Source organism: Cricetulus griseus, chromosome 2 (genome assembly GCF_003668045.3).
Source record: "Cricetulus griseus strain 17A/GY chromosome 2, alternate assembly CriGri-PICRH-1.0, whole genome shotgun sequence".
Taxonomy (NCBI): Eukaryota; Metazoa; Chordata; class Mammalia; order Rodentia; family Cricetidae; genus Cricetulus; species Cricetulus griseus.
Genome location: NC_048595.1, coordinates 414,235,656 through 414,261,227, shown reverse-complemented (window position 1 = coordinate 414,261,227; position 25,572 = coordinate 414,235,656). Strand labels below are relative to the sequence as shown.

At 41.0% G+C, this 25,572-nt stretch overlaps 2 protein-coding genes across 2 annotated transcripts in view; one reads left to right on the top strand and one right to left on the bottom strand.

The window, feature by feature from the left end:
- Ica1l (islet cell autoantigen 1 like) overlaps positions 1–13,804 on the top strand; it is a 65,237-nt gene extending 51,433 nt beyond the window's left edge. Inside the window, exons 11-12 of the mRNA XM_027397000.2 lie at positions 6,037–6,111; positions 12,037–13,804. Coding sequence (XP_027252801.2) covers positions 6,037–6,111; positions 12,037–12,152 — 191 coding nt within the window. The 3' untranslated portion in view covers positions 12,153–13,804. The remainder of the gene's footprint in view (positions 1–6,036; positions 6,112–12,036) is intronic.
- A 3,797-nt stretch (positions 13,805–17,601) lies between these two features.
- Positions 17,602–25,572, bottom strand: part of Fam117b (family with sequence similarity 117 member B) — an 84,481-nt gene continuing 76,510 nt past the window's right edge. Inside the window, 1 exon segment of the mRNA XM_027396999.2 lies at positions 17,602–21,525. Within this exon segment, the coding sequence (XP_027252800.1) occupies positions 21,207–21,525 (319 nt within the window). The 3' untranslated portion in view covers positions 17,602–21,206.

The window sequence follows — 25,572 nt, the reverse complement described above, 5'->3', positions numbered from 1 at the left end:
CAGATCTCATAAGGGATGGTTGTGAGCCACCATGTGGTTGCTGGGAATTGAACTCAGGACCTCTGGAAGAGCAGTTGGTGCTCTTAACCTCTGAGCCATCTCTCCAGCCCTCCTCCATTTCTTTAAGGGAGTTTCTCATTTCCTCTTAAAGGCCTCCCTCTATCATTCTTTTTTTTTTTTTTTAAAGAGCAGTAAAGATACTTTTTTTTTGATACTTTATTTAATGTGCATTGGTGTAAGGATACCAGGTCCCCTGGAACTAACTGGAGTTACAAACAGGTGTGAGCTGCCATGTGGGTGCTGGGAATAGAACTCCAGTCCTCTGGAAGAGCAGCCACTGCCCTTAGCCATCTCTGAGCCATCTCTCCAGTCCCCCTCTGTCATTCTATATGTTGTTGAATGTGTTGTTATACTTTCATCTTCCCATCTCTTCTTCCAGTGGGTGCAGGTGGGGCCTCTCCTGGTGGGTGAGGGTCAAAGGTTCTCTCTCTGTGGGTGCAGTGCTAAAGCTCCAGTGGGAGCAGATGCTGGATGGTTTGGTCTGCCCCCAGGTCTCTGGGGATTCGGTGGCTGGGATGGGTCTATGTGGCCTGTGCAAGGGCTTCCAATGAGGGGGAAAGGAGGAAGGAGTGGTTATAGTGCTAGGCTCAAGAGAGGAAAATTAAAGCCATATGTTGTAACATAGTAATAAAAATTTGGGGGATATGATTTGTTACAACAATGGAATACTTAGATTGATATTCTCCCAATCTTAGAAATATGGTTAGTATTAACCATAATTTTAATAGATAACCATATTTTATATAATATCATAGAAGGTATTATAAAGAACAGTCACCAACCATTCAAGTTGTACAAAAACAGGGCACAACAGCTGCTGATCTTCCAAAGGCACCAACAGCTCTACCTCTAAAATGCTTGACAGGCAAACCTGTATGGGTTTCACAATGACCTTTAACAACAGAGAAATTTCAGGCTTTCAAACAGCTGGTACAAGATCAAATAAATGCTCAGCATATTGAAGAATCAACCAGCCCTTAGAATTCTCCTGTATTTGTTGCTAAGAAGAAATCTGGAAAATGGTAGATGGTAACAGATCTAAGAGCTGTTAATAAGGTGATTCAGCCAATGGGTTCTCAACACTCTGGAATTCCTTTGCCTTCTCTGTTGCCTAAAGCATGGCCTCTTACAGTTACTGATTTAAAAGATTGTTTCTTCACTATACCTTTACAAGAAAAAGACAGAAAAATTTGCCTTCACAGTGCTACTTATAATAATTCTCAGCCTGCTAAGAGATATCAATGGAAGGTTCTCCCACAGGGAATGAATGTTAAATAGCCCCACCCTGCACCAATATTTTGTAAAGCAGCCATTGGAAATGATATGTAAGCAATTTCCTCAATCTATAGTTTACCATTACATGGATGACATTTTTTTTTTGATTCAAATGTAGATACTTTAGAAAGAATGTTTGAAGAAGAAAATTTTCCCTTGTTGGGGATTACAAATTGCTACTGAAAAAATATAACAAGGAAATTCCATTAATTATTTAGGCTGTAAAATAGGCTTACAAAAATTAGACCCTAAAAAGGTGCAAATTAGGAGAGATACATTGCAGATTATTGACTTTCAAATAGTGCTAGGAGACATCCCATATACATATTATTGAAATAAAACCTAATTTAAATAAAACCTTACATGGTAACAAAGACTTTTTTTCTTTTTCTTTTCTTGTTTTGTTTGTTTTTGTTTTTTTGATTTTTCGAGACAGGGTTTCCCTGTGGCTTTGGAGGCCGCCCTGGAACTAGTTCTTGTAGACCAGGCTGGACTTGAACTCACAGAGATCCGCCTGTCTGCCTCCCGAGTGCTGGGATTAAAGGCGTGCACCACCACTGCCCGGCCGATGACAAAGACTTAAATAGTCCAAGGAAATTATCAGCTGAAGCTGAGAAAGAATTGGCTTTGGTGGGAGAGAAATTACAGATTGCACAAGCAGATTGTGTGGATCCAAAGCTTAACTGCATTCTGGTCATATTACTCTCTAAGCATTCCCCTACAGGAATTTTAATGCTGAGGGAAGATATTACCATAGAATGGACCTTTTTACCACATACACTGAGTTAAAAATTAAAAACTTTTGTGTAAAAGTTTATGAGCTAATTCTAAAAGGAAAATTGAAACCATCAATTAGCAGGAATAGACCCAGCAGAAATTTAGTACCTTTAAATAAGAATGGAATTGACAAATTATGGGTAGACAGTGAACCCTGGCAAAGAGCTTGCAGTAATTTTTGGGGAGAGATTAACAACAAATATCCCAAAAGCAAGAGAATTCAACTCATAAAGAGAAATAACTGGATCCTTCCTCACATTGTAAGGCAAACACCAATAACTGGAGCTCCTACATTCTATACTGATGCAAATAAATCAGGAAGGGCAGGTTATAAATCAGAAAATTGAAGTAAAGTGGATTTAAGATCTTTTAATTCTGTCCAAAAGTCAGAATTATATGCTATTCTCATGGTGTTAATGAATTTTACAAAACTTCTCAACATAGTTACTGATTCGAAATATGCAGAAAGTTGTTTTGTATATTGAAACCACTGAATTTATACCAGATGATACAGAATTGACTTCATTACTTATTCAGTTACAAGAAATAATCAGGATTCATCCTATATATGTAACACACATCTAATCCTATTCGGGTCTAGAAGACCCTCTAGCACATGGTAATGATGAAATTAATTATTGATTGGAAATGAAGCCTTGGAATTTCATTTAAAAAATCATGTTAATAGCAAAGGTTTGGAAAAAGATTTTTCCATCACTTGACAACAAGCCAAGGAAATTATAAGAAAATGTTCTACTTGTTCTCCATAAAAGTCCTGAAATATTTGTTTCTACTGTTCTCCACAGACATATAATGCAAGTGGTCTTTTTTGTAGTCCCAGTCCAATTAAAGATTAAAGCTGGCTTTGGAGTTGGAGGGTGGCTCCCTCCTTCTCTAAACCCAAGCATCCTTGTTAAAGTAAAATCCAAAATCTGTCTCATGTCAGAAGAGCCACATGATATGGGACAGAAGAAAAACCAAAATTAAGAGACTATTGTATTACCACTACTCTTGTAATCCTTTGGTTTTATTTTTATTCACTGAAACTTTTCTGGAGGTATAAATATTATCTAAAAATTTATAAGATGTGTGTGTGTGTGTGTGTGTGTGTGTGTGTGTGTGTGTGTGTGTGTGTGTATGTATGTGTGTATTTTAAAGTTTTTGTCGTGATATTAATGGTCATATCTCATGCCAGAGCCCGGCTTCTATCAGTCCCATGCTACAGAGGCTATCTATTGCAGACTGATGTCTTTGGGGCTTGACAGGGTCCATCCATGAGTCAGGGAGTGCTGGACCGGGAAACTCCTAGCTACCCAAAGGCAATAAAGACAAGACACAGACATCTAGTCTTTTCAGGAGGGCTCTCATTCCATGCTGATGTCTGGAGTTCATGGTTTATTCAAGCTTCCTCTTAAATAGCTTTCCCACAGTGGGGGTGACAGCAGAAGACATCTATCATATATAAAACTGATATCAAAAAATTCTTTTAACCCTAGCAGCACATCTAAACAGTCCCTAGGCATATAAACAAGTCCTCAAAACAGGTGTGGGTGCACCCAGGGCCTAGGTCTGTTGTTATGCAAACTAGGAGACATTCTCCACTGAGGCCAAGCCATCTGGCAGTAATTAGCTGGCATCTGAAAGACAACTGAGATTCGAGCACCTGGGATAGAGTTTGAGGCCTGTATCTGAAATACCATAATTGATACTTTTTGGGCCTCGACAATAGCATACTAAGTCTAGAGAAATGTTTCATCTACCTTGCTGTACATGATTTTGGGTTTGAGTCTTTTATCAGTTTCCTGCATCGAACCATGAAACATGCCTAACAGTGACCTTTGAAGTCTCCTAAAGGAGGATGGGGCCTTACAATGACAATTCCACCAGGCTTATGATAACACCACTAAGCTGAACAATACCAACTAAAGATCAACTTTGGACAAACCTCTAAGAATAACAGGTGGCTAGCTGACATGGTCCAGCCTCACAGACTACTCTAGCCAGGACTTAAGACAAGCCCTGACCTTTCCCATTTCAGAGAGACAACAAATGATACACTTCCAGGACTTGACAATTAACTCAAAATTTTCTTCTTAGGATCCCCTAATGATGCTATCGCCCCAGACAAAGGGAAATAATTTTAAGAACATGACACCCACATTCCCAAGACGTGGGGTGGGTGTTTTTTGGTCATTCAAAGGGTTATGGATATTTGTCATTTGTTTAGGGGATTGGTTACAAGTTGTTATTGGTTATGGCCAGGAAAAAAAGCTAAACAAAGGAGATAGATTCAGAATTCTTATTTTGAAAAGAGGCATACAGATTATGAGAGGATAAAAGGGTAGATTATTGAATCTACTTTGAAAAAAAGGGGAGGATATAGATAGATATGAGATAAAAAGGTAGATTATTGAATCTACTTTTAAAAATAAATACTTGTCTTAAATATTTTATATTGGATTGGACTTTTATATATTGTATATAAATTTTGTATATTGATACAAATTTGAGACTAATTTGGTTAAAACATACTGCACATGGTTCTAATCTTGTTCAACGTATCTCAATTAACAAGGTAATGCAAATTTCTAGTCCTTGAAAGTTACTACCAACTATATAAGATAATAAGGAAATGCAACTTAGTAATTAATCACCTATTACAATTGAATCTGTAGTCATATTAAGTACGTTTACAGGTCAAACAGATCTATTTTAGATAGATCATCTTCAAACACTTCAGAGAAGTACAGAATATGACATTTAAAATGTTTTAGTAATGTAGGTTCTTTTTTTTTTTTTTTTAATAACAATGAGACATGTCTGCTCTTGGCAGCACCAATCTACTACAGAGAAGATGATGGGCATCGAAGAAACTCCACCTGGAGTTTACTTTCTTAGTGGCAAAAATAAGCCACAGGGTAAGAAAGAGCCCTTGCCTTGGCTGCTGACAGTATGTTGTCCAAATTGGACAAACAAGACCAAAAGAGAGTGACTGCAAAACATTGCCAAGACAAGGCAGGACAGTCCTTCAAAAATCCTGCTTCACAGAAAAGTCTGTCAGATATGCTAGGTCTGTAGGCCAAATATGGATGCCCCAAGGTTGCAGAAGAACCTTGGGTGAGTGTCTAGGTAGCCAGCTGTTTCTGTCATTTCTCACATCTTTTGGAAGTTGCTTGCTCACACTTCCTGCTTACTCAGTTAATACTATTTCCTTCTTGGGTCTCTGAGGAAGTTGAAGACTAGATATAGTTTTCCTTGTTTACCAGACTCAGAAAAGAAACTCACTAAAGAGGTGTAAAGTATAAAAGGTTGAGAGACATTAATAATTTGATCATGCAAATTAGAATAGAAAGTGAATTAGGTACAACCTTTTGAACTCACCAAGACAGGATAGATAATGGAGTGTTTTCTCTGAATTTATCAAATACAAATGGACAAGACATTATTGATATACTTATTGCCTGTATATATTTCATATAGTTATTACTTATTGTATTTAGTTTTTTATATCAGTTATAACCTTTTTGTATTAGACAGAAAGGGGGAATTGTGATTATTTTGTTTATGATATAACAAATAAAGCTAGCCATACTAGTCAGCCATAGAGGCCAGGCCATGGTCGCAAACACCTTTAATTCCAGCAGCTATTCTAGTTTGCCATAGAAGCTGGGCAGTAGTGATGCACGCCGTTAATCCCAGCACTAGAGAGAAATATAAGGCGGGTGCAGACAGGAGTGCAGTGTATTCAGTCTGCAGTCATGCTGAAGACAGGATCACCCCAGCCTTGGTAGGGGTGAGAACTCTCTAGTGGCTGGCTGCTTTGCTTTTCTGATCTTCAGCTTGAACCCCATTATCTGTCTCTGGGTTTTTGTTATTCATGCTACAGTTAATTCTTTCTTGTTTCTGTCTTTCCTCCCACCAAAGACTGGGTCTCCCAAGAGGCATCAGAACACTCAGATACCCTGCCAGTGTCTTCACAGCATCCAAAGAAATTAAAATGTAAGTCACTACTTTTCATTGTATTAATGAGTGAAATTCAGGAGAATTTAGAAACGGACCACTTGGCCTCATGTGTGAAGGAAATAAACAGGCATCACCAGTGGTAGACAGGAATGATGTGGGCACCTAGGACACAATCTCAAACTGTGGGTTTATAGGTGTGCACGGACAACCTCCCATCCATATATCTCATTGCTTCGGATACTCCATACGCCTGGAATGACAGGCTTTGGGTTTTGGTGACAGGGTACTTCGTTTAGCTGGATGACCTCAGAGGTCATTCATCCTGCAGCAAGTATTACAGCATTTTCTTCATAAGAATAGACAGTGTCCTCCTGAACACATGATAGCACATAGGTTCACACTGTTTGAAACAGACTTGTCTCTTCCCATTCATAATCTATTATCCATTTGAATTCATATTTTTCTGTAGTTTACAATCATCACTGAATCATTTTGTGCTCAAATTGCTCAAGTGATTGCCTATGGAAGATCTTTTGGGCAGACTTCCCAATTCTTATGATACCAATATTTTAAATTTTTTCAATAAATTCAGCATTATAGAAAAACTAAAAATTAAAAAGTATTCCCATGTGTTCTTTGAGTAGGTTTTTCAGAATGTTGCCACATTTGGTACCTTGTTCTGTATTCTTTGTGTTCTGAATTGAAATAATTTAAATGTCAGGCAGGGATCTCACTGTGTAACCAGGCTGGCCTTGAGTTCTTGGTTTTCTAGCCTCAACCTCCTGAGAACTAAGATTATAGGTAAAGGCCACTATATCCCAAACATTATTAATTTTTACATAGTATGTTTATCATTATAGTTGTTCTTCCCCATGTCCCTCCTCTTCTGCGGTGCTGGGGGGTCGAACCTAGGGCCTTTCCATGCTAAATGACCTGTTCTCCTTTTCCCTCTCCCTGTACATTTGCTAGTTAGCATTCTGCTGTATTTGGCTCATGGTTTAAGAGTTTCAGTCCATGGTCTCTTGGTCACTAATTCTGTACTTGTGGCCACATAGCACATCATGGCAGGGACATGGTAAAGGAGGCCTGTTTACCTCACAGAAGCCAAGAACCTAAGAGGGAACACAAAGGTTGTGGTCCCACTGGCCCACAGTGATGTAACTTCCTTCCATGGGGCCTCAGGTAGGTTGTGTTTGGGGTGCTGGCCTGATGTGCTAAGAGAGTGCCCGGTTACTGAGTTTCGTACTGTCCTCAGCCTGCTCCTAAAATATCTACCAGTGTGGGATGGCTGAGGACCACACATGTGGACATTAGGCAGACAGTCATGGCTCACAGAACACAGAAAGCAAAGATACTGCTGGGCATAGTGGTGTAGGCCTTTAATCCAGCCCTTAGGAGGCTAAGAGGATTACCTTGAGTTCAAAACTACCCCTCTCAAAAATAAAGTTATTTTTGTTTCTTTTTCTAATCACAGAAAATGAAATTCATTTTTCCCCGTCTTGTAAGTATAATTTTTTACACACTCATCAGGAAGGTGTCAGGCGTTGCCATGACCACCATCCGTGGCATAATTATCAGCAGCCTCTCTCACGTTATAGGGAAGGGTAAATTGTGTGACTGAAGCAGAGGCAAAAATGAGCTCCTGTAGGCAAGAGCCTTGCCCAGCATTACTCACTGGAAGTGGAACACCAGGCCTCAAAGCTGTCCTTGAATGGGTAGAGCTGACATGACCTTGGTTCCTAGAACAGGAGCTGGACCCAAACTCACTGAAGCCTCAGGCTCTGCCCTGACACATGGAGCCTCAGACACTGCTGGGAAGCTATGGCCTCTCTAGTCTGTAGCAGGTAGTAACCATGACTTGGTCAAAGAGGGTTCCTTGACTCTGTTCTGAGTTGAACTACATTTATCTTTCAGCACACTGTGACCCAGCACATACCCAGTTCTTGGATTGTCCTGGAGGCCCTTGCCCTGGTTTCTAGACTCCTTGGCCTTCAGGGATATGCTGGTTAGTTTTATGCCAACTTGACACAGCTAAAGTCATCAGAAAGAAGGGAGCCTCAATTGGGAAAAATGTCTCCATAAGATCAGGCTATAGGCAAGCCTGTACAGTGTTTTCTTAATTAGTGATTGATAGGGGAGGGCCCAGCCCACTGTGGTTGGTTCCACCTCTGGGCTAGTTGTCCTGGGTTCTGTAAGAAAACAGGCCAAAAAAGCTAAAAGGGAGCAAGCCAGTAAGCTGCACTTCTCTATGGCCGCTGCATTCACTCCTGCCTTCAGGTTCCTGCCCTGTTTGGGTTCCTGTCCTGACATCTTTCAGTGATGGAATAGAAATGGAAACCAAATAAACCCTTTCCTCCCAAGCTGCTTTTGCTCATGGTGCTTCATTACAGCAACAGTAACCCAACAAGGGACTAATAACCTTTTAAAATGACCTGCTGTTATCACCATGTGTGATCTGTTAGTCCTAGCCCTCATGTACAAACATGTATCCTTGAATATGTCAAAGTAAAACTTGCAGGCTACTGACATACAAAAATTTCCATTCTAGGAGGGATTGAAATGAGAGAGATTGAAAGTTATTTTTAAATGCACAAATTCATATCCTACTTTTAAAAAATGAATTGTTTTATTTCATATGTATATGTGAACACCTGTATGCATATGTGGTACCATGTGTGCCTGGTACCTAATGGAGGCCAGAAGAAGGAGTCAGATCACCTTTTTTGGAGTTTCCAAAAAAGCCATACCTCCTAATAGTGCCACTCTCTATGAGATTATGGGGACCAATTATATTCAAACTACCACATTCCACTCCCTGGCCCCCATAAGCTTAGAACAATATCATAATGCAAAATACATTTAGACCAACTTCAGAAGTCCTTATAGTCAGTAACAATCCCAAGCTTGTTTCAAAGTCCAAAGTCTCTTCTGAGATTAATGCAGTCTCTCTCTCTCTCTCTCTCTCTCTCTCTCTCTCTCTCTCTCTCTCTCTCTCTCTCTCTCCCTCTTGATGCAAACTTCGAGAGGCTTTATTGTTGTTTAACGAGCTAACCCCATGTTAGCTCGGGTCTTTCATCCATCCACCATGGCGGATGGCTACAAAAGACAGTTCGAAGCAGCTGCAGAGAGATTTTGTAGAGCAGCATAAGGGGAGTGTCTAGGGGTACGCACAGGCTCAGGATTGGTGTGCCTCCAGGCTTGGAATGCACTCTCTTAACTGTAATCCCCTGTAAAATCAGAACCATAAAGCAGATCACATACTTCCAATATATAAAGGCACAGGATATACATTACCATTCCAAAATATAGGGAAGGGAACAAAGTGAGGAAATTTGTTGACTGCAACATACTTCTTCCTTTTGGGCTGGTTCTACTCCCTGTTAACAGCTTTCCTTGGCAGGTATACCCATGACTCTGGCATCTCTAACATCTTGGGGTTTCCAAGGCAATCCAGGCTTCAACCTCACAGCTTCACACAATGGCCTCTCTACTGGGCCTCCTTTCAGGGACACTGCTGACACATGCCTGACCCAGAGGCTTTCTTTAGATTTACCTCCATGACTCCAAAACCAGAACCAAGTGGCCGAAGCTGCCAAGTTCTGCTGCTTGCTGGGGCTGTTATCTTCCCCCCTCCCTTGTTCAATTACATCTTCACCAGCTTTATGTCTTTCACTGTCCAAGCTTGGATATCCTGAAACTTGTTCTGTAGACCAGGCTGGCCTCAAACTCAGTGATCTGCCAGCCTCTGCCTCCCAAGTGCTGGGATTATATAGGTGTGCATGACCACACCCAGCTCTAAACTTTTCTTTCTTTCCACAAGTTGGAAACTTACCTGGATGGGCTCTTGCCCTGAGACCACCTCTCCCTTAATCTCTGTATCTCTTGGAACACAGAATTTAGCTCTATTCCACTTCCTAGTGCTCTTTTTTTTTCTCCTCAGAATTTTCATTTTGTAATTTATCTTGCTTAGCTTGCTCCTTTTCATTATAAATTTTCATTAGCGTTACCACTAAAAACCACATGACTAGTCTATACTAGGCTGTTTTGAGATTTCTTGGGCCAATGGAATTAATCCCCAATTCTTCACTTTAGTCTCAGGCAGACTCTTTGGGCAAGGGCAAAAAGCATTCACTTACTTCACCAAAATATCACAAGAACAATCTCTAGGCAGCATACTAAAATTCTCCTCTGAAACCTCTTGAGGTAGCCCGCCTCCCCCACCCCCAAACCACACCCAACACCACTGTCTTCATGCTTCTACTAGTGTGGCCCATTAAGCAGTGCTTAAAGCATTCCACTGCTTTCCTAACCCAAACTCCCAAAGTCCATTTTACTCCAAACAAAAATCATGGTTAGGCAGTCCCTGGTACCAACCTGTGCCTTGGTTAGGGTTTCTATTTCTGTGAAGAGGCACCATGACCATAGCCACTCTTATAAACATTTAATTGGGGCCAGCTTACAGTTCAGAGGTTCAGTCCATTATCACCATGACAGGAAGCGTGGTGGCAGGCCTGCATAGGTGATGCTGGAGGAGTAGCTGGGAGTCCTACGTCTTTCAGACAACAGGGAGTCAACTCAGATACTGGGTGTTATCCTGAGCACAGGAGGTCTCAAAGCCCACCCCACAGTAATACTCATCCTCCAACAAGGCCACACCTAATAGTGCCACTCCCTATGAGATTATGGGGGCCATTACATCCAAACTACCACACAAATAAACACAAAACTACTTGGGTCTGAGACACAACGCTCTTGTCAAAATGTTTAAACATTTTAAAAAATTCCAGAGAGAGTGCCAGGATAGGCTCCAAAGCTACACAGAGAAACCCTGTCTCCAAAAACCAAAACAACAACAAAAAATTTAAAAATTACCTTTACAGAGGAAGAAAATGTGTGTTTCTCTCCCTCCATGCTATGTGCCCTGGGGAATCAAACCTGGCACTTAACCTGCTGATCCATCTCTTTAGCCCTTGCTAGATAATGTTTTTCAAAGCATTGGGCATGAGGGTACATACTTGTAATCCGAAACTTACAAGTCGGAGACAGGTTCACAAATCTGAAGCCAGCATGAGCTACACAGCAAGACCCTGCCTGAAAAGAGAAATTAAAATTAAAGAAACAACTTCCTGATGTATAAGATGAGGGATTTTTTCACCTATGTCTAATTTTTTTCAAAACAGGGTTTCTCTGTGTAGCCCCAGCTGTCCTGGAACACACTTTGTAGACCAGGTTGGCCTCAAACTCAGAAAGATCCACCTGCCTCTGCCTCCAAGTGCTGGCAGTAAAGGTGTGCACCACCAGTGCCAGTATGTCTAATATTTTTGAAGCATTTTTATTTATTTTGGTTTCTCTGTGCAGCCATGGCTGTCCTGGAACTCACTCTGTAGAGCATACTGATTTCACATCCATCTGCCTCTATCTCCCAGGATTAAAGGCATGCACCACCACTGTGGGGCTTTATTTTTTATTTCATATGTACTGGTGTTTTTGACTGTATGTATGCATGTGTGAGGGTGTCAGATTGCCTGGAACTGAAAATTCAGACAGCTGTGAGCTGCTATGTGGGTCCTGGGACTTGAACCTGGGTCCTCTAGAAGCGCAGCCAGTGCTTTTAACCACTGAGACATCTCTCCGGCCCCAATAAAGAGGTTTTAAGCAGAGTTTAAGTTTCCTTGGGAAGAACAGAAGTTACTCTGACTTTAAACCTTATCTCTAGGCCTTCTATAAATCATCTGAAATTGCTTCTACGATGATGCTCTTAGAAGACATCCCCAAGAGACATTGAACTCAGCAAAGCAGAAGTTACCTGCATTTGCATTTAAAATTATCCTTAGGTGGGATATAGTGAATCACTGCCAGCCAACTTTATAAAGCATTCACTTCAAAAATCACAAAAGTAGTACAAAAATATTATTTCCAAAAAAAACTGAATCTCTTTAATGTATTTTTTTTTTCTACTAGCCCCCAGCAATGGTAACCAAGACATGTCAGCCTGGTTCAATCTATTTGCAGACTTGGATCCGCTCTCCAACCCAGATGCCATTGGACACTCAGACGACGAGCTTCTCAACGCCTGACTGGGGTCACAGGTTCAGGGGTCTCAAGGCAATGTTTGCCTTTGTGGAGGAGTCCCACTGTGACCACACACAGAAGCGTGTGTTCAGGATAGGACATCTGTCTGCCAGCCTCAGTCAGAGGGTCTGGCAGCCTAGCAGCCTGTGTATTTATTATGCTGGGTGTGCAAGCTGTTGATAGTATGTGGGAATTTTTACAAACTCCCCAGTCTGCAATACTGAGAAACCAAACTTAACGTCTGAATCACAGGAGATGGCGTATTTCTTTGGGAAGTGTTCTAGATTTAAGTTCCTTTGTTGTATGTGGGTAAAGAATAGGACATAAAGAGGCTATAGTTTGGGGTGAGTTTGATAATGGCAGGTGTTTTGTTTTGGGGAATAGCCGTAGATTAGAATGCTTTCTTCCTGATTACAATGTAGAACAGATTAGAGAACGTGGTTTGCTTTACTGAAATTAGAGAAACTTGTGCTTGCTTTTCTGTAATTGGAAGCTAAATGCAATGGTACTTTTCATTCACACACAATCATGGAGACACCTAGTTCCATCATTAAATTTTCATGGGGAAAATAGCAGGATGGAAATTCCATCTTCTATAGAAATGGAGGAAAGTAAGACTCGAAAGGCTATTTCACAAATTGCTACAGTGACATTCCTCCTGAAAACAAGAGGGAGAGAGAGTGATGCCTACCTGGGGCATAGTCTTCCCGAGACCTCCAGACACTTCTATGTGAACGAGGGAAACAGTTCAAACACCTCATCTTTATATATATTTGTACTCTCATTTATTCACGTGGTTTAAGCCAGAAGGCTTTCTGACAGACATGGACAATTCCATAGAAAGTAGGGCAGCCCACACTCTTCCTTTCTGTCTAATTCCTGAGATGGCGTCTGAATTCTAAGCAAAAGCTGCTGGCATAGGGTTTGGAGTAATTTCTGGAGGGAAGGCTATTTATCGGCAGTTGGGCAAGCTGGTAAAAAGCATTGCCCATGGACATGCCGCTCACTCAGCTTCCTGCACTTTCCTGCCTACCCTTTAGTTTGGGCGTACTTTTCCATCAACCTCAAGGAACATAACTTACATTTGGGTCTGTGCTATTTGTCTTTTCGAGGGTATTCTTCCCTTTGAGTTTCTTCAGTTATCTGTCTATCTTCTTCACAGGCATCAGAGGCAGCCTGATATCTGGTAGAATAGATACTTCAGTGAGTAGGAAATCAATACTCTCTCCAGGCAAATCTTGAACCCTCAACTATGAAAATGAAGGGTCAATATTTTCCAATTTCTCAGATCAAAGTTACCACAAATCGACACACATATAATTATCATTATCAGTTTTTGGTTATCTTTCAATACCATGTATGGTTTATTTCCTATATAACCAGGAAGCCACATTAACTGCCTTACCAAGTTTTGTTATAACTTCAAGTCAAACAATCCATTTGATAGCTTATTAAATGAAAGTTATTTGTACTATTTCTCATGATTAAGTAATTTGAGGCTCAATCATTAATAATTTGGTGGTTGAAAAAGACATTTTGTAGGGCTGGAGAGATGGCTCAGTGGTTAAGAGCACTGACTGCTCTTCCAGAGGACCTGGGTTCAATTCCCAGCACCCAGATGGTAGCTCACAACTGTCTGTAACTCCAGTTATAGGGGACAGAAACACCCATGGCAAAACACCAATTCACATGAAGTAAAAATAAATTATTAGAAAAGGAAAAAGATGCTGGGTGGTGGCGGCACACGCCTTTAATCCCAGCACTCAAGAGCCAGAGGCAGGCAGATTTCTGTGAGTTTGAGGCTAGCCTGGTCTACAAAGCTACACAGAGAAACCCCATCTCAAAAAACAAAAAAAAAACCCAGGAGAGCCAAAATTGAGTTACTTCTGTGTTCCAGAGTGGTGGGGCTATACTTTGACCAATGAAATAGCCTTGACTCTTGGCATAAAGAAACTAGAAAGAAAATTAAACTAAAAATATTAGTCCAGTAATACTGGCAAAATACATTAAAACATAGCACAGAAAGCTTATTAAATATGCCATGTCCTGGCTGAGGAGAAAATGGTAGTTAAAATGGGTTATGCCTTCCCATCTCCTCTGCGCCATTTAAAAGGCTACAAGTACAGTAGAAAATTTTTTTGGAGACAGGCTTTCTCTGTGTAGCCCTGACTGTCCTGGAACTCACTTTGTAGAACAGGTTGGCCTCCAACTCAAAGAGATCCACCTGCCTCTGCTTTCCGATTAAAGGTGTGCGCCATCATCGCTCCCTTCTTCCCCCAATCTGTAGCTGAGGATGGAACCCAGGGACTCTTCATGCACTGTAGCTAGTGCCATTGAGCCACACCCCAGCCATGCCTTGGGCAGTTAGTCAATACAAAAACATACTTCTCCACTCACTGTGTAAATAATGAGCTACTGGCTAAAGATTAAACACAAAAAAGGAAAGGACTGCTTGATGCTAAAGTCAAGATTTTGAAGTGTTTATTATAAATTGGTCTTTCAAGATAGGGTTTCTCTGTGTAGCACTGGCTTTCCCAGAACTTGCTCTGTAGACCAGGCTGGCCTTGAACTCACAGAGATCTGCCTGTCACCTGAGTGCTGGGATTAAAGGCGTGCACCACCACACTCGATGATTTGTTACCCTTTTGATGTTGGGAATATAGCTCATTGTTGAGTACCTGTCTAATACACTTAAGGGTCTGTGTTCAGTCCACAGTACAGTGTTAACAAGCAACACTGTCCATATCTCAAAAAGGGGAAGATGAAAAATGCGATGGAAGCTAGTTTCAGATTCACTAAAAGGCAAGCTCCCCAGATTAAAGAAAAACATCTCTCATTATGTGAATTATAGTAAAATTAGAGACCTAAGAGACCGTGTCACTAACTTCTTGGGTGATGAACTGATATCTGTGCGGCATCCTGAATCAGGGTGCCAGCAGCTGTAGCAACAGAGCCCAGGAGGACAAGGCTCAGTGACCTGCAACTGCAACCAGATGACTTTATCAGTGTTGTCAGTGCAGGTGATAAGGCTAGGCTGCATGTTCCAGAGTTAAGTCCTGGATATGGACATGGCAGAAAAAGATTTCCACATCTCTCAGACATGAGAGATGGTTGGTTGGTTACTTAATCCCAATTTTTGTCATCTGCCCAACAGGTCCTTGCTTCTTGAGGCAATCACAAAGAGTGAAGTAACAATCAGTGTCTGACAACAGGGTTGGGGCTGGTAAATAAAAACTAAAATGAATTTGAGACCATTTCCATGACTGACTCCTTCCTTTAGTCTTATAATTAAACTTACCTGATTTCAAAAACAAAAAAAGTTTGCTTACAGCTCTCTTACCTTTTAACACCCCACTCAAGTGACAGCAGTTCCTTAGTTGTACAAGTGAAAACTGAAGTTCAAAAAGGTGACTTTAGGCTCCAAGTCCCATGACCACTAAACAGTAGTGCTAGAAGTTACCACCCAAACTGTGCCCCCACCCAGAGCTTTGTTCTCTCCAGACCCCCGAAGCCTCTCCAGCAAGGCTGCTCCAGGCAGGTGGAGACAAATCAATGTGTTTCAAAACGACTAAATCAAATCAAACCATGGTTGTTTTGTTTTGTTTGTTTGTTTGTTTGTTTTTCTGAGACAGGGTTTCTCTGTGGCTTTGGAGGCTGTCCTGGAAATTAGCTCTTGTAGACTAGGCTGGTCTCGAACTCACAGAGATCCACCTGCCTCTGCCTCCTGAGTGCTGGGATTAAAGGCGTGAGCCACACAACGCCCGGCTTCAAACCATGGTTTAAATGAAAATGTCACCAGGGAGTGTCACCAGGAGTGGCATTGTTTGGGAAGGATTCGGAGGTGTGGTCTTGTTGCAGGAGGTGTGTCACTGAGGTTTCTAAAGCCCATGCCAGACCCAGTATCTCTCCACCTGCTGCCAGCAGATCAAATGTAAAGCTCTCAGGTATTGCTCCAGAGCCATGTCTCTGCTTCCTGTTGTGATAATCTAAGTCCCCAATTAAATGCTTTCTTTTAGTCATCACTAGCAACCCCCCCCCAAACATACACAGATGTTGCTTCATTTTTATCATAATTTTGAGTAAGAAACAGTTTTACAGTATACCCTGCTGTGTATCCTGTGTTTTAGGGGGTCATAGACAGCTTCCCAGCATGCACAATGCCAGAGCTCAACTTGAACACAAAAATAGTCTCCTTAAGAGAAAACTTTTCTACTCTGCTTGGCAGACTTATTTAATTCAAGACTAGACCATTGTTTAAAAACACTGAATCGGAGACACAAAGGCCCAATGGTACCATGTTGCATTAGAAAAATTCAGAAGATAATTTCACTTGGGTGTAGCAGCACACATTTGCAATCCCAAACACGAAGTTAACTAAAGCAGGAAGATTATGAGTTTGAGAGGTCAGCCTGACCAGCATGGTGAGTCTGAGGCTAGCTTGGGCAGCTTAGAGTAAGTATTGTTCCAAAGACGGTGTATGTGTGGGGGGTGGAGAGTAAGGGTTACAGTGTATGTGATTATGTGTGGTCCTGGGTCCTATTTGAGCCAACACACACACAGTTTACATTTGTGATTATCTTTTTGTTGCTGTTTCTAGACAGGATTTCTCTGGCTGTGATAGAACTCGTTCTGTAGACCAGGCTGGCCTCCAATTCAAGAGCTACACCTGCCTCTGCACTGCAAAGTGCTAGAACTAAAGGTGTGTGCCACCATGGCTGGCAGAATGTGTCATTTTAGTTAGAGGTCAGTAAATAGGTTTATGAGGTTTTAGTATGATTGGAAGCTGTAAGATGTGGGGCTGAGAATCAAACCCAGGCCCTCTGGAAGAACAGCCAGTGCTCGTAACAGCTGAGCCATCTCTCCAGTTTATCTTTTGAAACAATCTCACAACACAGCCCTATTCCTCCTGTTTCAGTATTCCAAGGGCTGGGATTGTGGTGTGTACCACCATGCCTGGATCAAGAATATAGACTTTATTAAATTTAACAAATCTGGTGATCAAGCTACTTACACTTATAATCATGTCTCCTCCTCGTAGGTGATTACATGACAATCTTCACTGGTCTGACCTGACCAGCTCTATTCCATAGATGGACGAAACACCCCTGAGACCAAGCATTCTTGCAATAATTAAACAAACAAAGAAAAAAGCCTTCGCCATGTAGTACAGAATACTGATTTCCCCAAGCTAAAAAAATCTGTAACAATCATGGAATTAGTGGGTTGTTTATGAGTGAATGCATGTCAGTGTGCTTTTGTGGGGCCATGTCTGCATTGCACTTACCATGAGGACAGTCTACATTCAATTCTAGAGCAGGCAGGGGAGGCCAACAACAGCTTGGTGTATGTGTTTTTTTCTATCAACTTGTGGAAGAAAATACACTATACACAGGCTAAAAAATAAATGAAACTTGAATTTGTGGCAATATTCACAAAACACACAGGAAAAAAACCTCAAGAACAACAGACTTTATTTGAACATAGGAGTTCTATTCCCTGTGAGGCAGCAGGAAGCACTCGGCTGCAGGGACACAGTCCACAACAACAATACTTATGGTTGGAAATGCTTCTTTTAGGGGGAGAATTTTGTTATAACTTTAAAAAATTGCATTAAAAAAGATTTACATCAACAGAGACAAAGATGCAGAGTTTAAAAAACATAAATTATATATCTCCAACAGGACTGTATAAACAAAATACTGTTCAGAGCCACTCTGCAGGTCACTAATGAAGGCAGAGTACCCAGAAACCTTAAAGTGCAGTTAAGTATCTTGGCTTTCTTTTGCAAATTCAGCACTTCCATTGGTCTAGTTTTGACACACCCCAAACCCAACATTAAGGAATGAATTTCAACTTTTACAAATTTAGTAGTAGTAACAATTTGAATTTAGTTTTCCTTGAAAACCATAACATCTCAGTTCTAATCCCAGGCATAGAGAAAGCTAAACATTCTGCCTTTTTTTTAGACCTTCTTCTAGGAAAAGCCAACTGTTTCTTTAATCAAAACATAAAAAGTAAAAACAAAGATAGGCAGTCTTTTCCTGTTGCCAGATACACCCCAGTTAGCAACAGTGTCTTCTCAGAGGCAGATCTGGTTATGGTCCTAGGGTCTAAGAAACACTTTAAACAAAATCAAGAATCTAGTATAGAAATAATTTTGACATTCACACCATATTTAACCAAAAAAAGCAAAACTACTATTTTTAAAAACACAATTGCCCATAAAGCAATGGTAAGTAACAGACTTACCATCTCAGAGACAGTAAACCTGTACATTTATCATGGCAGGGCAGAAACTGCTTGAGGGTAAAGATAGACAAATAACTAGGGAACAGCTCCTTTGGCCAAAATAAAACAACAAAAAACATGCCACCCACTTTTACTGCAATTGAAGTAAATTTTTTTAGTTAAAAATTTAAATTAGGGACTGGGGAAATAAGCCAGTGACAGCACTTGCTTAGCATGCACGAGGCCCTGGGTTTAATCCCCAGCACTGGAAAAAACTGTATTTCCATTAAAGCTACTCTACTGCTGTACAGTTTCTACAGAATAACCATAATTATGGAGTATGGTTTGTGAATATAATCATACTCACTCTACTGAGAGTAGACCCATTTTTAAAACCAACCACCTGGGAATTAAGAGATAAATAAAACAGCTAGGTGGATCTATGGTTAATATGTTTTAAGACTTCAATAAAGCTCATATGCTTAAAAATTAGCCCTTTGGCCCTGGCAGTTCAGAGTTGGTTTTGGACCTAGACCTTTTTTGTTTTTCTTCAGATCTCAGGTTCTATTTCTCCAAAACTCAAAAGTGTTTGGTCACCGTACAATTCATTTACTAGGAAATTCACAATCTTCTCCCAACCCAAACCTCAGACTAAAGTTCTAAGAGCAGATTGACCTGAGACCTGTCGCCCTCCGTGTTACTTCAAAGATTCGTGCAACTGCAGAGAACTTGATCTGCCCAACAAGTACAATACAGTAGGGAGACATCTATTACAGAGTAACACTATTTGTAAAGCAAGAGAGAAGGTGGTGCACGACAAAAGGAAAAACATAACAAAACATAAATTTAATAGAATTCAAGTGTGTGTGTGGGGGACCCCACAGGATTAAAAAGATGACAAGTAGGAAATTGGTAGCGCATGCCTTAATCTCAGTACTTGGGAGGCAGAGGTTGGTAGATCTGAGTTCCAGGCAAGCTAGGGCTACATAATAAGAGCCCATCTCATAAGCAACAAAGTAAAACAAAACCCCTTGCTTTTAAATGCTGCCTTCTCCTTTCAGATCAACTCAACTGACTGCCATGTGCCTTTCTTCTGTACTTATGAGACTGGTAAAATAGTAACGTCAACAGGCATGACGAGGCAGAAAAAATATAGGTACAAAAAGAAAAAAAAAAACTGAAAAACAACCAACAAGTCTACACCTCAAACAACTGAGGGTTTTACTGACTTAGAAGCTACAATTTACTAGTGCCCAGAAAGTTAATCTTTGGATGGCTAAAGTACCAAAATTTATCAGTCTTCCCAACCAAAAACTGATTGATTCACATAGATGTTCAAATTTACATGACTAGCCTACGATAAAATGCCCAGACATTTGAGGTAACTAACACCTAGCAGGAAACAAACTGCTAGTACCTCGAGGTTTTGATGGATCAACTGGACCAGTGGGTGGAGTTAGCCACTCTTGAAGGCTTTAAAACTTGTCTGTTGTATGCAGCAGCATAGGTTAGTGTGTGACAGTATTAAAACAATCCTTCACCAACACTGATGAAATTCACTTTCAAAGAGCTGCTCCTTAATTTTATTACCACACACCTAGAAATTTAAATACTGTTATAGGACACTGGCAATGGTTATCAGATGAACCCAAATCCAAAACTGTATAGATTTTCCAAAGGTACCTGTTGTTTAAGCTCAAACCTCTTGTTTATTTCCCCCAGTGTGTAGAATGTTGGAGAAGAAACTGGAAAAATCTGTAGGCAACAAATCTCAGTGCCAACCGTCATCAAGAAAAAGTCAGTCCTCAGGGTTCTTGGGCTACGGATTGCTACTCAGTGGATTACACTCCTGGCAAACTACTAACCCTGACCAAGTCCACAAGACAACACCACCACGAAAGCAGAGGAGGAAATCCATGCACAGCCATTTCAGGGTCTCTTGGGGCTATGATACAGTGATGATTAAAGGGAAAATGACACCCGGCGAAGGAGGGCAACCACGTGACACAGTTCACAGAAAACCAGAGAGTGCTGCACTCCTAGCTAACGATCCACACTTCACTTTCTTTTGGCTCACTGACTGTTAAAGCACCTGTCTTTCTTCAGACTGTCACTGTTCTGACCACACACTGAGATGTGAGCAGGATAGTGCAGGAAACAGCAGTTTTACAAATACTTCACCCAAAGCACAAATTTTGACATCAAAAAACATAAATCACATAATGTACGAATATTGCTTTTTATCTTTTTATATATACTTGGTTCAATGCATTTACCTATCAATTCTTATTTGGGAGAAGAACATAGTCATGAGATTGACATTGCTGGGGAAATGTCAATAATCCCTTTGGTCCCAAAGCTGAAAACAGCTGAGAAAAGCAACACCTAGAAAAGGGAAAGAAGAAACAGAGGCCACCAAAGACTCTTTTGAACATCCTGTTTGCTACTTCAGAAAATGTAACATTGGTATTATAAAAGAGTCATTTTCATATAAAAGATGGTTCTCTTGCAGCATCAATCACATCCCCCTTCAGAAATCATGTTTGCAGGGATTAGGTTTCATGTTTGTTTTGTTTTAAACAAGTCTAATTTGAAAACAAATGAAAATGTGATTTTGTTCCTCCAAAAGTAAAGAGACCTCCCATGTTTCTGTCGGCGGCATTCATGCGCGGGGCAGAGCACTCACAGGGATGCGTTCTTCCAGTAGCCTCGTTGTCACACATCACTGGAAAGCCAAAGCACTTCACAGCCAACCGGGAGGACACGAAACCATCACAGTCACGTGATCTGCAGGGGTTCTCAGTTCCCAGGAACCAGACATGAGCTGGGACCTATCCTTCAGCTTCCTCAATTGGTTCTGGCGGTGCATGGAGGGAGGCGGATGGAAGGACTGTACTGGTTCCTCGGGACACCCTGTCTTGCTCTGTGTTTGCAGACAGGGAGGCCATGGAGATGGGCTGAAGCAAAGTGGTTGTCATGCCAGTGGTGACTGTCAGGCTGTGACCAGAGCCCTTGAGGGTAAGATCTGGTGTGGGAAGAAGCGGCTTGAGGATACTCACGAGGCAGAAAGCAGAGCCACTTTTAGGAATGAAATTCACCTTGTTTTTGTCTGGACAGTAAAAGGCTGGAATTTCATGAAGTTGTTTTGGCCTGGATACAAACAGACAACCCACTACTGTAAGTCACTGAATACTGGAAATAACATCATTTTTTAGATACAGGTACATTTAAAAAAATAGATAAATAAGATATAGATTTCCGAAAGCAAAAGAAAACCCACATGCATAGAGACAAATATGTTTTCCAACATGATTTTTCCAAGACTCTGAAGATAGAGGAGACAACAAAAACTGACTATATAGAGTCGGGTTTTGTTTTTGCTAAATTACACCCCTACAGGTCTATGCTTTGATAAGCAAAGGTTTTCAAGTATTCTTTTATGCTTATTTTGGTTTTTTTTTTGTTATTTTTGTTTTGTTTGAGAAAGTCTTGGTAAGTCTGGCTGTCCTGGAACTCACTCTGTAGACCAGGCTGACCTCAAACTCATTTCAGAGAAATAAAAGGTAAATATGAAATTTAAACAAACAAAAAAACCAGGAAGCTTGTGGGGTTGTTTGGTTTCTTTTGTTTTTTTTTTTTTTTTTTGGTTTTTCAAGACAGTTTCTCTGTGCAGCTTTGAAGCCTGTCCTGGCACTCGTTCTGTAGACCAGGCTGGCCTGGAACTCACAGCGATCCGCCTGCCTGTCTCTGCCTCCCAAGTGCTGGGATTAAAGGTATGCACCACCAATGCCCAGCATGCTTCAGTTTTTCGTGATGTTGGGAATGGAACCATCCAGGGGCCTTTACCACTGAGCTATATCTCAGTCTTCAAAGGATTTTTTTTTTTTTTTTAAATGTGCGTTGATGTTTTGAGATGGGTGCTGGGTCCCCTAAAGTTACAAACAGTTCTGAGTTGCCATGTGGGTACTGGGAATTGAACCTAGGTCCTCTGGAAGAACAGCCAGTACTTGCGCGCTCCCCCTGTCCCCCCCCCTCCTCATTTATTTGTTATGTATTTATGTGCTCTATCTGTATGTATGCCTGTACGCTGGAGGAAAGCACCAGATCTCATTACAGATGGTTGTGAGCCACCATGTGGTTGCTGGGAATTGAACTCAGGACCTCTGGCAGAGCAGTCAGTGCTCTCAACCACTGAACCGTCCCTCCAGCCCGACTTCAAAGTTTTTGTCAAAGCATAATTCTTCCCTGTTGCCAGGTCCTCCAAAAATTATACCCCAGCCGAAAATATTTTGGTCTTAATGGTATTCCATGAAAATTTTAAAACTGCCAAAATTAAGTTGTTAAAATAACATGGAAATATCACAAAACTGAAATAAAATCAAGGTGAAAGAACCGATGTAAGACAACTTTGATGGAAAAGACCCTGTTAACAGACAATAAAAATACTGTTCTCAGCTGACAAGATGATAAAGGTGACCACTGCCAAGCCTGACAACTTGAGTTCAAACCCTGGAATCCAAATGATGGACGTGAACCAATCCCTTCGGGTTGTCCTCTAATCTCTGCACAGACACTGCGGCCCACTCGCCCATGCACTCGCACATCTACACAAGCACACAGAACAGTTTTTTACAGTCATGTTGTCATCTCTCCCAAGGACAACTGAGTTCATTAAGGACTGCAGTATGTCAAGCTGCAAAGACTCTAAGAATAAAGTCCATATTCTCTACAAGCAGACTGGAGTGGGTTCTGTATACAAAACCATTTCAATATAATTAGTCTCCTTTGTAATGTGACATTACTTATGGATCTACCGACTGAAAAACTGTACTTAGCACGGGTGACTTGCAGGAGAGTTTGACAAGCATGGCAACTATGGTTTGTAAAAGTTTAGAGGCAATATAAGGAGAGCTAGTCTATAATGGGAGTCAGGAGTCTGAAAGAAGGACGGCTTCTTCAAACCTGTGAGCCAGACATTAAAGGAGTAATATCAGACTTGGTGACTGGGCTCTAACAACATGGGTGTTCCTAACAATGCTGTGCAGACTCCACTGACTGACACGGACACCTCTCCAAAGACAGTCTGCCAGTACAGCCAAAGAGCAAAAGAACCAACAGGACTTAAATCAGTGGAAACAATAGCAGTGCCACAATGTTTCTGGGTGTTTTATGAGAAGAACACACACTCAATTTTTACCTAGAATATCACTTGTAATAAAGTCAATGCTACATTTCTATAATAAAACAATGCTTAAGTTTCCTTTGAAGGTAGGTTTATTAGAGATGATATACTTTGATGCCTCCATCAAAATAAAGCTTTTTTTCTGGAGGGGGGCAGGCTCATAGGCTGTCCTTGAACTCACTATGTAGCTAAAGTTGACCTTGAATTTCTACTTCTTCTGCTCTCAGCATGAATGCTGGGAATAGAGGTCACCCAGGGCTTCACACACACACCTGGCAAGCATTCTACTAACTGAGCTAGCACAATGAACTAGGCTTGTCACTAATCTTCGACTTGCCTGATGTTTTCTTATTTAAAATTATTTAAGACAGGGCAAGGGATGCTTGTGCTCTCTAGTTTAAAAGAAATAAATGGCTTAAGACACATGGTTCCTGCAGGGCAGTAGTGGCGCACACCTTCAATTACAGCACTTAGGAGGCAGAGGCAGGTGGATCTCTGAGTTCAAAGCCCAGTCTGTTCTACAAAGCTAGTTACAGGACAACCAGGGCTGTTACACAGAGAAACCCTGTCTCAAAAAACAAACAAAAAAAGACACGTGGTTCCCAAGGATGAAGCTTGTATTTGTAAAATACAAGGTCCTGAAAACGGAGGAATGTGAAGGTGAAGGAAATGCGCTGAGGTGGCAGGGATGGGAAGGGTATGATCAAGATACACTGTTTACAAGGACGGCATTGTCAAGAATAGTCATCTCTTTTTGATGTTGTTTTTGAGACAGGGCTTTTCTGTGTAACAGCTCTGGCTGTTCTGGAATTCTCTCTGTAGACTAAGCTGGCCTGGAACTCAAGAGATCCACCTGCCTCTGTCTCAGGAGTGCTGGGATTAAATGCATGAGCCACCATACCCAGCAAATAAATATTCTTAAAAAACAAAACAAAAAAAAAACAACAAAAAAACCCCATAAACACAAAAATAAAAACTCAACTTCTGCACAGTTATAAATCTGGAAAATACATTTTAAAAAATGACAGGAATTTAAAAGCCATCATTGAAATGACAATCAAAACTACACTGAGATTCTATTTGACTCTAGTCAGAAAGTTCATTCCCAAGAAAACAAATGAATGCTGGTCAAGAGGCCAGGCCATGCATGACTTTCACCCAGGGTTAGTAGGAAGGTAAATGAATGTGTAGCCACAATGGATCAATGTGGAGGTTCCTCAAAGAACTCAAAAAGTACTACTCATGACCAGCTTACTGCTTCTGCGTATTTACTTTGAGGACTCCAAGCCAGCATAACACAAAGAAATACCTCAATAGTAAGGTTTCAGCTTAGAATGATGAATGGATAAAGACAATGTAGTATACACCAACTGCAGCATTTTAATTGGCCATTAAAAAAAAAGGATAATATGAGCTGGGCATGGTGGTGCATGCCTTTAATCCAAGAACTGGGGAGGCAGAAGGAGATGGAAAAGAGACATCCAGACACCAGAAATGGGGAAGAGGAAGTCAAATACCAAGAGTTGATAGTTTAAAATTCTACTTTTTGAGGGTTGGAAGGTTGTTATTATGGAGGACACAGGCTCAATTCCCAGTACCCATATATTGGCTCACCACCTTCTCAAACTCCAGTTCAGTTCCTTCTAGCCTCTGTTGGCACCTGGCACCCAAGTGGTGCAGATATAACTCATATACATAAAAATAACTAATAAAAATAAGGAGACTGCTTATGGGTAGACTGCTTAAGTAGTACGTGTGAAGGAAGCCCTGGGTTCAATTCCCTCAGTACCACACAGACAAGATCTGCCACTTCTTAAATTATCTTCTCACAGCAGTATGACTGAGCCTACTGGCAGTAAAGTATTAAAAATTGTGAAATTACTGGAGACCAAAAGTAGGCAAAATCCAAGGGCTACATGGTCTTTGGAAAGGAGAACCACAATGGGTGAAACTGTGCTTCACCTTAAGTGAATAGATGCTATACCTACCATGTGAACTTGACTGACTGCAAGATA